The 14,163-nt window shown below is 39.4% G+C and overlaps 1 protein-coding gene across 1 annotated transcript in view; it reads left to right on the forward strand.

Moving 5' to 3' along the window:
• Positions 1-14,163, forward strand: part of LOC149255985 (myosin-15-like) — a 373,652-nt gene that overhangs the window by 181,417 nt on the left and 178,072 nt on the right. The window contains exon 23 of the mRNA XM_089460621.1: positions 5,566-5,664. Within this exon, the coding sequence (XP_089316747.1) occupies positions 5,566-5,664 (99 nt within the window). The remainder of the gene's footprint in view (positions 1-5,565; positions 5,665-14,163) is intronic.

The following is a 14,163-nucleotide window of genomic DNA, read 5'->3' on the forward strand; positions in this document are numbered from 1 at the left end:
TTCCTTGCACAAGATTCCCTCCAATCTGCACTTGTTCATCAGCATTGTGCACCCCGGATGTTTCCCTTACACTCAACTTTGGGCTTGATAAAATTGTGCATGATAAGTTGCACAGGCCTAGGTTTATAGTGAGGGCAGTCGTTAAGCAGATGATCTTAGATATGGTAGGCAAAGCAAGTATTGGGGAGGTTCAAATAATACCTAGGTATACAGTGAATGCATTCACTAAGCAGATGATCTTAGGCTTGGTAGGAAAAGTGAAGAGTTAAGAGCCATTCTTCTATTGAGAGAACAAATCAATTATCTCTTAGGTTCATAGACATTTAATGGAACAAAATCTTGAATAGAGCTATGATCTCGTGGTTTGTTGCATCTAGAACGCACTTTTTTCTTACAGAGAGGATTCTCTACAGATTGGCCCCTTTCAAATCTGACTCCTTCTGAGCGAGGGGATATAAGGAAAGGATCTCTTGGACTACGCTGAGTTATGTACCCTGTAAAGGCTTTTGCAGTTTTTTTTTTTTATATTCATACCACTCTTATCCATATTGTCAACATTTGTATGATTTCTGTGTTGAAATTTCTAAGTCTAACCTGATAGAAATTTTCCTGCACTATCTGGTTTATTTCTCCTACTTGTTTTATTATTGAACAAGTTATTTAACCATATAAATACTGAAATAAACACAATGCAGTCTCAACCATCTACAGATCAACAACTGAAAGAAATAGACAAACACACAAGGGACACTATTATTTTTGGACAAGTATCCCTGGCAAAACCCAAATTGGGAAAACCGATGCAACAGTTTTGAGCGTTTTTATTATTAAGCAAATTTTCTTGAGTACAACTGGGTGCCAAATTGGCTCACCTGACAGAAATCTATCTGGTAGTGATACCTCTCTTCGGAAGCGGATATTCTGAAAGTCTACTCCACGAAACTCTCTCCAGCGCCTCTTTGAGGCACTGCGTCAGCCTGAAACCCTCTACATCAGCCCTCTGAGGCTCTGTGCAACCTCTCTGGCCCTCTGCGTCACTTCTGTAGCCTCTGCGTCACTCACGCAGGTCCTCTGGCCCTCTGCGTAGTCACTCTGGCCTCTGCGTGGCTCATGCCGGCTCTGCGTATGCCTCTTTGCCTCTGCGCTGGTCTTCCTGCACTATCTCTGCCTCGTTGCCTCTGTGCTGGTCTTCTGGCACTATCTCTGTCGCTCTGCGTTTGCGCTGGTCTTCTGACACTATCTCTGACTCTCTGATATGCACCCATTTCCCCTTGCTGCAAGTCTGATCACTAGTTTGATTTCTCTTAGCAAACCCTGCTCTAGAAAATCGAATTCACTGATTACTCTGGTGTGTTCTCCAACTGGCCCTCAAGCCTCTTCTTATACTTTTCTTGTTGGTCCATCAACGACCGAGATTAAATCTCTAATCAACGACTAAGATTAGATTTGGCTTGATCCATGACTTTTGGAACCTTCTAACCCAGTTCTATATTGATACCCATTAATATTCAATTTTTCCTAAGTTTAGACTTAGGAACCTCATTAAAAATATTAATTATTTTAATATTTCCCAAACCGGGTACAACCTGTCCAAACCATTTCTAGGTCTTGGAGATCTCATGTGCTTTAGCCTCTTCACCAATTTTCATGGCTAGAACACATCCGATGTTACCACAAATCAACACTCCCTCTTAGTGAGGACTGTGCTCTAAGAATACTCCACACTGAGCATCACTTTGATTATACGACATCAGTACTTGTGTTGATGCTAGGCGTCCCCGCCCAACATCATCTACACTGTTGCATCTTATACTGTTGCCCATGGCCCTGCCATTGCCACTACTGCATGCGTACGATAGGTCCCTCTGCATCCGTGTTGTTGCTGGCCATCCTCCCAACGTTGCATCTACACTGCATGCCCTCTCATCATGTTGCATCGTGCTACTGCATACTGCTACTGCTCTGCAACTCAGTTACTGAGAAGTAATTGATCCTCCCAACTTCTGACATCCCTGTCAGGCTAGAAGCACTCCTGATGTTGAAGCTCCCTCTGTTGCTATCAAGTGCTCCCTTTACTGACCTTTGTGTTGCTGCAACAACTCCCTGCATATCGCACCACTGCAAACCTCTCTGTGCCATCCTGCACTGTTGCAACACTCTCCACGCCTCTTGCACTGTTGCAGCCTGCTAGCCTTGCGCTACCCGTGGACTCTTGCACTGTAGCACTCTCTGCCGCTTCATCCACATCCGTCTCTATCGACATCCGCTAGTCTTGCTAGTCTCTCTTTGGGGCTCTCGTAGCCAGGTATAATCCAAGAGGCTAGGTACCTCAAGGATCCTGCCTCTCATCGTCTATAGTCATCCTGACTATAGCTCGATGTCTCCCCATCTCTTCTCTAGTGGTACATGAGCACTCATGGCACAATCGTCATCATCCTCTACCTCCTCCTCTGTCTTCGCTGGCGCTGCCTTGCAGTCAGACGCCTCTCTCTTATTCTTCTTCCTAGGACATTGGGTTGCATAATGGCCGAGCTCTCCACAGTTGAAGCACTTAATCTTGGAGAGGTCCTTTTTCTTTCTCTTCCCTTGCTGCCCCGCAGATGCCAGAGTTGCATCCTCTTCCTCCTCTTTCTTGACCCGGGCTCCTTTGCCACTACTTCCTGCCTTGGTCAGTCCTCCGGTCTCTTCTTGGCGAAGAACTGCTCCCAATTCTTCCTAATGTGGAAGATTCACTCTGCCCAAAATGCTTTGGACGAATGTCTCCCACTCCTTGGAGACTGTGTTTAGTGCATTCCTCACCATTAACTCTTGATCTGATGTGGCTCCTCTGGAAGTCAGCTAGTCCCAAATCTCCTGCAACCTGCTGAGGAAGTGATCCATCTGCTCCCCCTTCTGCATCTGATACGACCGCAGCTCATTCTCTAGTAGCATCTTCCTCTGCACATAAGTGCCTTGATATATTGTCGTTAAGGTATCTCACATCTCCTTTCCCGTATTCTTCTCGGAAATATGCTGAACGGTATGATCCTTGACCCCATCAAGATGCCTTGGCCATCGCATTCTCATACTTTTCGTTATCAGCTGGGTCAACTGGGATAGCCACGGTTCTCAAGGCAAAGGCCTTGATGCGATGTCTATCTAGAACAGACAGGATCCTGGCCTTCCAAATGACAAAGTTGGATGCCTTGTCCAGCCTATCCTGATCCCTCAGTCCGTTCATGGCCATCTCTGCTCTTTTCTTCAACTCCTCTGAGTCTCTACTTCCCTCCTGAAAGTTCTCTCTTCGACTCCCTCTGAGTCTCTACTTTCCTTGGAAGTTCTCTGCTAGACTCCCTCTGAGTCTCGATTTCCCTCCTGGAAATCCTCCTGCCAACAGTCGAATCACACCTCTCCGATCCCTTTTTCTCCTATAACACTGATCTAGATTTCATGGCTAGAAATGCACCTAGGTAGCGACTCCCTTCTAGCTTGGTTCTGTCCCGTTAGCTACTGTTCTTCCTCAACAACAACAACACCCCACCAGATTCACACTCCACAATCTGCGCACAACTTCCTATGCCCCAACAAGTGAAGAATTGGGCCAGTAGGCTCTGCGCAATCCCGACAGTTGCTGAATCGCTCCTCTAGCCAACTACATCACTCCTACTTGGCCGAGCATGATGACATGGCTCTTCATGAGCCTCTTTTGCTTCTCACTGCTTCTGTGTTGGCCCCTTCTCTATCTCGAACTGATGATGCAGGGCCTCTGTGTCACCCCTTCTCTGATGCTTTCTGCTTAGGAACAACTTCTGTCACTCGGGACAACGGTTTTTGCTGCAAATTCTCTGATTCAGCTGGTGCCTTCAACGCTCCTGTGATCTACAATGCTCTGATATCATGTTGAAATTTCTGAGTCTAACCCGTTAGAAATTTTCCTGCACTATCTGGTTTATTTCTCCTACTTGTTTAATTACTGAACAAGTTATTTAACCATATAAATACTGAAATAAACACAATGCAGTCTCAACCATCTACAGATCAACAGCTGAAAGAAATAGACAAACACACAAGGGACACCGTTATTTCTGGACAATTGTCCCCGGAAAAACCCAAATTGGGAAAACTGGTGTAGCAGTTTTTAGGGTCTTATTATTAAGCAGATTTTCTTGAGTATAACTAGGTGCCAAACTGGCTCACCCGACAAAGAAATCTATCTGGCAGTAATACCTCTCTTCGGAAGCAAATATTCTGAAAGTCTACTCCACGAAACTCTCTCTAGCGCCTCTTTGAGGCACTGCGTCAGTCCTCCTGGCCTCTAAGTCAGCCCTCTTAAGCTTTGCGCAGCCTCTCTGGCCCTTTGCTTCACTTCTGCAGCCTTTGCGTCACTCATGCAGGCCCTCTGGCCCTCTACGCAGTCACTTTGGCCTTTGCGTGGCTCATGCTGGCTCTGCGTCTGCCTCTCTGCCTCTGCGCTGATCTTCTGACACTATCTGTACCTCTCTGCTATGCACTCATTGCCCCTAGCTGTAACTTTGATCACTAGTTCGATTTCTCTTAGCAAACCCCGCTCTAGAAAATCGATCTGACTGATTACTCTGGTGTGTTCTCCAACTGATCCTCAAGCCTCTTCTTAAACTTTTCTCGTTGGTCCATCAATGGCCGAGATTAAATCTCTAATCAATGGCTAAGACTAGATTTGGCTTGATCCATGACTTTTGGAACCTTCTAACTCAGTTTTATATTAAAATTTAATACCCATTAATATTTTATTTTTCCTAAGTTTAGACTTAGGAACTCTATTAAAAATATTAATTATTTTAATGTTTCCCAAGCCTGGTACAATCTGTCCAAACCATTTCTGGGTCTTGGAAATCTCATGTGCTTTAGGCTCTTCACCAATTTTCATGGCTAGAGCACGTCCAATGCTACCACAAATCAACATTTTGTATGATTGAATTCTTTTCGACTTATTGTGAATTTCATTACGTGCAAGGACACTGGTGTCAAGCACATGAACTATTGTGAATCTTTCATTAACTGATTCCACTTTTGCTCCCTTGCATGGGCCCTCTTCCCCTCTCCGTCACTGGACTTCATTTCCTCCAGCTCTTTGGTATAATTCCTGTGTTCATGAGCAACGTACCCCTATTCCTTCTTTGCCATCTTCCATGACTCCGTCAGTAGTATTCAATACATTAACGCGGCCCTTCAAACCAGTCATGAATATCACTCCATCATTTCTGTCTCCTACTGAGCCATTTATATTTCCAGCAAAGTGTTTTTTATGATAACAACATTTCCATTTGTAATCTTGGTATTATACTTGAATATATTAATTGTGAAAAATGGCTTTTGATTAGAATACTAATGTTTTGTTTTCTTTTGCTGTGGTGTAGTTCTGTTAAAAAAATGAAATGCTATTCGTTCATTTATTTCTTTTTGTCAATGTAATGTTTTGTTTGCATTTCTCTGTGCTATTTACGTGTTGGGAATGCTCAATATTATGGTGTTTAGGTTTCATATTTTACAAAGCTTTTATTTGCTAAATGTTATCTTCATGGGTTTTGCTGGTTTCAAACACTACAGGCTTCAGGGGAAAGAGGTGCTCTACAAGAAGCAAAGAACAAGCTTGAGAAAAGATGTGAAGAGCTCAATTGGCGTTTGGAGCTTGAGAAAAGATTACGAGTACTTTATGTTTCCTTTATAATAGTTCATTTTCATTTTATTTATGTATCAGGATGCAACTCTAGGAATACTATATTTAAAATATATAAATATTGTAGCTTTAATTGAATCCAATTTGTTTCATAAGTTATCTATATGATTTCAACCTAAACTTTTACATCACTTTGTCTCGGTTTGTTCTGAAATCACATTTTACTTTATCAGATGAGATTTGTTTTGTCTAGTTTATAGGATATGCCACTTTTTAATTTTTGCTCTAGTATTTACTATGCATGTCTCCTCCAATTTTGTTAAGCATATCTTGAACACCAATTTGGTTTTGCTTTCAAGGCAAAGTTCCATATATAGTTTCTGAATAAAGCTGAGCACTATGATTTGTACATTGGACCTTTGTATGTACTATGTAGTGTTATGGGATCAACATTCCTTGCCAATTGCAAATATCTATTACAGGGCATTACTCTATCACAGTAAATTTTTGCATCTTGGAGGGTGATGGGGGATAAACTTTATGTATGTAATCCTATTGTCTAGTTGTTGCTAAGCATTTTTGTTAGATATTTTATTGTTTGTTTTATTATTAATTGCTACAATAATAATAATGCGAAAAAATAATATAATTAAATATAATTGTAGTATTAATATTTTTAGTATTATAAAGTTTATATCAATAATAAATGTACTTGAGTAATGGTATAATATATGTTAATGTAATTATGAAATTAGGTCAGTGTTCATAGTGGGAATTATGGAACTTCCTAGATATATATACAACACCACTTTATGTAATTTGATACACATTAATATAATACATATCTCTATTAATGTCTCTTGCTCATATCTTTCATAATCTCCATAGCATTGTTTAACATTTTCTTAGAGATATGATGATTGTGGCATAGGGTAATCTAAAACACCGTGTCAAGACAAATCTTGAGACAACACATAGTCAGTGAATGTGATGACAAATTGCAAACGTTAAGAAGCAAATTGATTCAACGACCCACTCTAGCCATGTGACCAACTTCCCTTTCTCTATTTGACTATGAGAAATAGGTGTATGGAAGTTTTAAAGAAAATAAAAGGTATTTACTAATTGAAAAAGGATAAAGTGTATGGTGGGTTCATCCCATTTTGAAGTTGTGTTGACAATTTATGACATTATAATTGGCATTTAGCCAATGGTGGCATTTCCAAGCTATTGTTGGAGGAACCGTGCCGCCTTGGCTCCTAGCCTTGGAATCATGCTCTAGAAAGGAACGCATAGACAGTACCAATGCCAGCATGCTATGGATCTTTTGGTTTCCCTCCCTATCAATTTTGGGAGTGTGGCACTCTAGAGTCCAAACAACGCTCCTAGGAAAAATCTCATAAACGGAATAGTAAAATTTATCTAGCTCGGCAACAAAAAATGGTGCAAATTTGTCTTGTCATGATATTTTTAAATTATTTATTGGGACAATGCCCAAATAGGATCCCATGATAATAGTTACAAGTAGAAAAATAAAAATGCATTACTTCTTTGCTTTGCTATGGAGGATGATATTCTTCACCACATTTGCAGTGTTACTAATGCTATTGAAGTTTGGAAGAATTTAAGCAATTTATATGAAACATAAATTGAAGTTCAAATTTCATTGTTGTGTAACAAAATAACTAGTTTGTAGATTGTCACAATAGATTTCGTTACAAGTCATCTTCAAAATTTGCTAAGCTTGAAAAATGAACTACCGATGGTTGACATAAATTTCAAAGAGAGGAAATTCATAACCATTCTGTTTAATAGCTTACTAAATGCATATTAAAATTTTGTAACACCAGTTTATGTATCTTCTTGTAATATCCCCAAATACAAATTTCACTGAGTATTGCTCAAAAAATTGGGTCGTCAATTCGATAAACAATTTGCATAATTTAAACCACAAAATTAACAAGAAGCACTGGAAATATAATTTACAACTGAAAAATAGAGAAGATAAATATGCAAGAGAATTCAGCATTATTTTATTAATATGCAACAGATATCACATTCTGATACAATTATATGGAAATGGTTGACATGATGGCGTCTCAAGAAATTTGCAACAATACTGCACTGGCCTCCATAATAAAGCTAAATTGATAACTGCTCCTGTGAATTCTAGATGAATCTACCAAAGGGAGAAATGGTTTTCGTCCACTCTCACTGAATGACTCGATGGTTTCCGTCTTGTGGCTACTGGAGTAGAGAACTAGGTTCACAAACCTCTCACACAAAGACAATGCACCAATCCAAGATGTCCCAAATGATTTCTTCTTCCTTTTAAAGACTCCATAGACAGATCTCCAAGCCTCTAGAAGCATCTTATCTTGATTATTTTAATATTATTCTAGAAGCTTCCTTTGATTCCATCTAAGTGACTTTTAATTTTATTTTTATTTTACAATGTCACTTTTGGCCTTTTTCCTTCAATTAATTATTTTCCCCTATTATTTAATTAAGTTACTAATTAAAGTCACTTTTAATCCGGGAAAATGGTAAATTGCTCACCATGCTTTATTTGGCCACTGGAAGTCTATTCTTATCATCCCATCTTGTAGATCTTCTCATTCTGGTTCCAACGAGCTATTACACTGAGGTGTTTCATCAAACAATCCTCACAGAATGCCACATCAAGCGTAATTAATTAAGTAGGCCCAATAATAAACCCGTTTTACAAAAGCTGTCAGAATGCAACAAAACAGAAGGCAAGTTGTGGAAATGATGGAAAATGCCAAGTGAATGCTATTGGATGCCATAAAAACTCCTCAAAACCCTTCCGAGACTCTTGTTGATGTAATCTTGTTCCTGTGGCCTGGCCTTTGCATACCCTGGAAACCCTCCTGGTTGTACCATAGAGGAAAATAAAAATGGGGACATGACAAATCCTCCTGCATTAAGATTGCTTTCCCTCAAGCAATCCTTCTTTTTCCACTGCAGACACATCTACAAACTGATACCAAGATCACATATGAACCACTATGCTACGTGATGCCTCCATGCTAAACAATCATGAATGGGTCCACCTAGATCCCAAACCCATCACCGACTCAACTTGCCATCAATGGATCCACCTAGATCCCAAAGCCACCATGGCCAATCATCATTGCCTATACCCCTTGGCTCTAGCTGTGCTCTGTCTCTCACTGTTCCACCAATAGAATGCCAACTCATCACTTCCTGCCAATCCAACTCGTGTGAAGGATCGAGTGCATGGACACATGTGTATGGAACAATTCTTCTTTGTTGATGTTGGTCCTTTATCAACTCATGTTGCTCTTCCTGACAATCAACAAGATCTATGTAAGAAATCTTGCCCCTCTTTCTATAATGGGCAAAAGTGGGTAAGTCGTGCTGTAAGCCATGTCTATGTACTCCTGGAGAGTGTTGCTACCTGGAAATGTTGCCACTTTGCTGGCTGCCACTGCATCTGTTTGCACCTCATCAATAGGTAGACCCAAGGATGGATGCACAACCATCTCCAAAATGTCCTCCCTCATTTGACAAAAAACTCCACTCTCCTCCATTCTACCACCCTCTTGCCAAACTATCTTGTTAGGCTCCAACAGCTCCTAACGACAAGTTTATGCAAGTACTACAACCTTGCGGGTTGTTTGTGCATTTGTTTGCTCTTTGCCAATGGTTCGCCCAAAGGATGACTGCTCATCCTCTTCCATCATGGGCTCAACATGAGCCACTAGCTGACCCTCCAAAAATGGCCAATCACGTACACTGTGCCTATCATCCTCCTGATCTGACCCACTTTCTATCATATGCCGCTCATGCTGAATCATCTCCCTGACTGTCTCCTCCCTGGAATTCTTCACTCATGGGAACAATCTGCTACTCATCATACTCCATTTCACATAGATGCATACCGGGGCTGCTTTCAGCAACTCCATATGATTGGTCATGCTCCTAAAGGTATCCTTGTAAAAACCCATGGACTCAAGTATAGAAAAAGAATCCTCATCCTGAAAGTCAAAAGGTGTCTCCTAGTGGTCTACCCTATCATCTTTTCCATGTCACTCAAGCATGAGTGGTCAATTCCCTAGGGTTCCTTGCAAATGAAGCAAAGACTCTTCCTCCGGTTGGAAAATGCACTGTGGCAACTATTAATCAGGATTTTCCTTAACTTTGATTTTCAGTCTCAAGATGAAGACATCTTGACTTCATAATGGCCAAGTATCATGTGTTGAGCTTTGTATAAACATCCTTCATATATTCCCGCAATATCCTTCCAGGTAGTGAAACAATATATTATCCGGATAACGAATAATAGAAATATTAGACTTACCTCATCATGATAACCTTCTCATCAAAGCATCAACATCCTCATGGTCCATCTCCACACTTCCTCCATGCATCATAGTATCCAAGGATCGAAATTGATTACCAAGTTAGAACTTTCTTTTGGAGATTATAATGGGATGTTAATCATTATTCTACATAATCTAGAGAAAATCTTAATTCTTTATTCGTCCTCGAGTAAGTCAAATTCTTCTCTTTAAACATCACATAATCATACTAAGCATATTCCAAAATTATGTACATATGAATCTTATTCAATAGTTACTTTTAATATGCATTCCTATGCTCTTATTTCATCATCTAGCTAAATATCCTACATTGACCAATTGGATTCCTCCATCCCTTAAGAGTATTGTTTTCATACTATATGGAATATATATTAACTTTGTAATAGTGCTTCCTCCAAGAACCTTCCAAGATGATGGTTCTAACAGGATCATGATGATCCATTTTAGCAAAATGACCACCTTTAACATAATGTTAGATAATATTTGGATGAATATTATGAAAAAATGGTCCCAAGGTTCAAGTAGATGATTCCTGTAAACCAACTCATAGCGACTATCATATGCTTCTATCTATGATGCCATATAAAACAAAAACTCTTCTAGAGTAATCAACACTGCATGCTAACCTAAAGGAGAAACCAACTTCATAAAAAACCTGACAAAGAGGATGCCTTCTTCAATAGCAAAGTTCTTTGACATCTTCTTTCTTTGACTTCTTCTTAGGTTCTCTTATTTCTTCAGCTATGTGAGCTTCGCTTCTTTCCTTTCTTTTGTTGGTCTGCTTGTTTGGGCAATCTCTTGAAGTGTCCATGTTGATTGCATCCAAAGCATTGAACCTTGGACATATCTGGCTTCTTCTTGGACTTTCCAATCATTCCCTTCTTCAGCTGCTTGATTCTAGCAATGAAGGGTTGAGATTGTTCAAGATTCAATGTCATCCTTTGCCTTGATCCTAGTTTCTTCCAAAATGCATTGAGCCCACAACTCATCAAAAGGCGTTGAGTCTTTCTTAGAGTAGATGCTCATCATTGTTGAAGAATGTAACTAGGTTCGGTCTTCATAATTGTATTTGAGTCATAATGAAATGTATTTTTCAAAAGAAAGAAAAAGAAAAATTTATTATTATTATTATGACTTATTAAAGGATGGTTTCATGCTTGGGTCATCATGTCTTAGGTCAAAGTCCCATTGAGGACTTCTAGGTTTTATATTGATCATTAGAGTCATCGTCCATTTAATGAGACCCTTCTTAGGCTTTGAATCATGTAAAAAGAATTATTATTGAGTAAAATATGTAATTTGTCAACTCCACACCAAGTTGGCCCTTACCGGATCAAGTTGGCCTACATGAGGGTAATTGGAACTCCAAAAAAGGGTATATATATGGTGCAGTTTGATTCATTTGGAGGACACTCTCACACAAGTTCGATATAGAAGAAGGAGAAGTAGAAAAAGTGCGAGATTCTAAGAGAAGAAGGAGAATTGCTGGAGAAGGATAAAAGTCGAAGTTTATGGGTTGTTTCTCTCTCACACGTGTGAATTTGCTGGAAGATCAAACTGTTGCTTCTAGGTCGAAGTTCTCTTTTCTGTCTTTAATTGCAATAATCTAAGCTCTTTCTGATGGCTGCTATCTCAGCAAACCACTGTGTTGTTATAGGATGAACAACAAATCTTTGCTCTCACAACAAACTACAGTGCTGTTACAGGTTCTCTCAGCAAACTGCAGTGCTGTTATAGGCTCTCACAGCAAACTACAGTGCTTTTACAGACTCTCACAACAAACAATGTTGTTACAAGCTCTCTCAGCAGACTACAACGCTGTTACAGAGTCTCACAACGAACTACAGAGCTGTTACAGGAGGAACAACATTGTTTTTTTTTCAGCTACGCAATCTGTAAAAACATAGTTTAAAGATCCCTTCATAACTCCCAAACAAAGGATCTTTTTGGGAAATCACTTATGGGTTACCAAATAGACCCTGCTCTGCACAAAACCCAGATGCCATAATTTTGAAATTCGTCTTCCTTTGATCAGAAATTGACTTGCAAAATTGGTGACGGTTTTCCTTTACGAATTTTCTTTCTTCTATTTGCTTGATACAGAGTGCTCTATATTCTCGAATCTGAAATGTAAAATGACTCTTTCCAATACACAATCTTGGATGCAAAAGTATTGGATTAAAATATTAATTGAAATATGATTCTCCAGGTTCTCATTTAAATGTAAATAACAGAGAAAATACAGTGCAAGAATTCCTCATTCAACACAACAATTTAAAGACAAAATCAATTTCAATCTCTAAATATTAATATTATGGTTCATATACCTCACAAACACATACGCGAATAACTGTCTCACACACAGTTACATATTCGATTTGTTGATACCAAAAACCATTGGTCTAAGAAATGCTGTTCAATTAACTTCAATCTCACACCAAAATTTCCAGCACCCAAAAATGTTCCTCCTCTCTCCTTCCAAACTAAAAAGCCCATGTCCAAGAAATGAGTTCATGGATGTGAACCAAATCCCTTAGACCTAACTACCTACTAACTACAAAATCATTTCTTTTAACTAGATATTCCTAACTAATCTTAACTGAATATCAATATTAAATCATTTCTTTTAACTAGATATTCCTAACTAATCTTAACTGAATATCAATATTTTTTTCAAAAATAAACTTTAAAATGTTCTAGCCTTGACATGTGATAAATCCATCACATTGCTAGGCTCTTGGTCTGACTTTAATAACTTATCGTGTTTATGTGCTCGGCCTAATGCACCTGCATCAGACTCCCCAAGAAAGGAAATTTGATGAGCTCCTGCTCATAAGATTTTCTGTAGAATGACGTACTTTTTGTAGTGTTGCTTTATCCATCCAAGTAGAATCCTCCATCGGACGGTCTTTCCACTTCATAAGATATTCCAAGTATTCTTTTCTTTTGGTCTTCTTGGCAACATGTGTATCCAAAATCTGTTCAGCCTCTAAACTCTTTGCCACAGGCATTTGCTTCAACCACTGTTGTTCCTTTCCTTCATCCTGGTCAAGATTCCTAAAAGCTTGATCTGCATCACCAACTGTGTAGTGATACAAATCTGCTACATTAAAAATGGGTGAAATGCCAATTTCTGGAGGTAACTTCAGCTCATAAGCATTTGCTAAAAACTTGCGGAGGATCTTACAAGGTTCTATCTTCTTCATTTTCAATTTGTTATATTCTCGCCTTGGAAGCCTCTCCTTTCTTAGGTGAGCTAGGACCATATCTCCCACTTCAAAGTTTACCTCTTTCCTGTGTACATTTGCTCGTTGCTTGTATCTTGTAATCTTTGTTTTACTTGCTCATGCAACTCACTCATGGCTGTTGCAAAAATCTCTTCATCAACACTTCTATGCTCAAGCTTTCCCAAGTCTCTTAACTCACAATTCCCCTCCGATGCATGGCGTACAAGATCTGAAATGGACTCTTTCCCGTGCTCCTATTTGGTGAGTCATTATATGCAAACTTAGCTTGGGCTAGCACAAGATCCCACTGCTTTGGTTAGTCACCTACTAAACTCCTCAACAAATTACCCAAACTCCTGTTTACAACCTTTGTTTGCCCATCAGACTGTGGATGATAGGCTGAGCTAAAATTTAGCTTAGTGCCAAGTTTCTTCCACAAGGTTCTCCAGAAATGTCCGATGAATCTTGTGTCCCTGTCAGAGATTATACTTTTTGGCAAACCATGCAACCGAATAGTCTCATCAAAAAACAAATTAGCCACATGGGTAGCATCACTAGTTTTTAAACACAGAATAAAATGAGCCATCTTAGTAAATCTATTCACAAGTACAAGTATTGAATCATTACCTCGTTGAGTTTTAGGCAAACCTAGAACAAAGTCCATACTCACCGAATCCAAAGGTTTTTTGGGAATGGGTAATGGCATGTATAGTCCAGTATTTTGACTTCTCCCTTTCGCATGTTGACATACCCTGGACTTACTCACGTACTTTTGTACATTTTCCTTCATCTTAGGCCAAAAATAGAAGTGACTCAGTTGCCCAAGTGTTTTCTCAACACCAAAGTGTCCATGCTTTTCTTGGACCAAGTTTTCCCACATTGAGCAATTGGGAATACATAGCTGATTGTTCTTGAACAATAGCCCATCTTGCAA

This window comes from Pinus tabuliformis, chromosome 7 (assembly GCF_031772625.1).
Source record: "Pinus tabuliformis cultivar Carrire ecotype Pingquan chromosome 7, CPIR1, whole genome shotgun sequence".
Lineage (NCBI taxonomy): Eukaryota > Viridiplantae > Streptophyta > Pinopsida > Pinales > Pinaceae > Pinus > Pinus tabuliformis.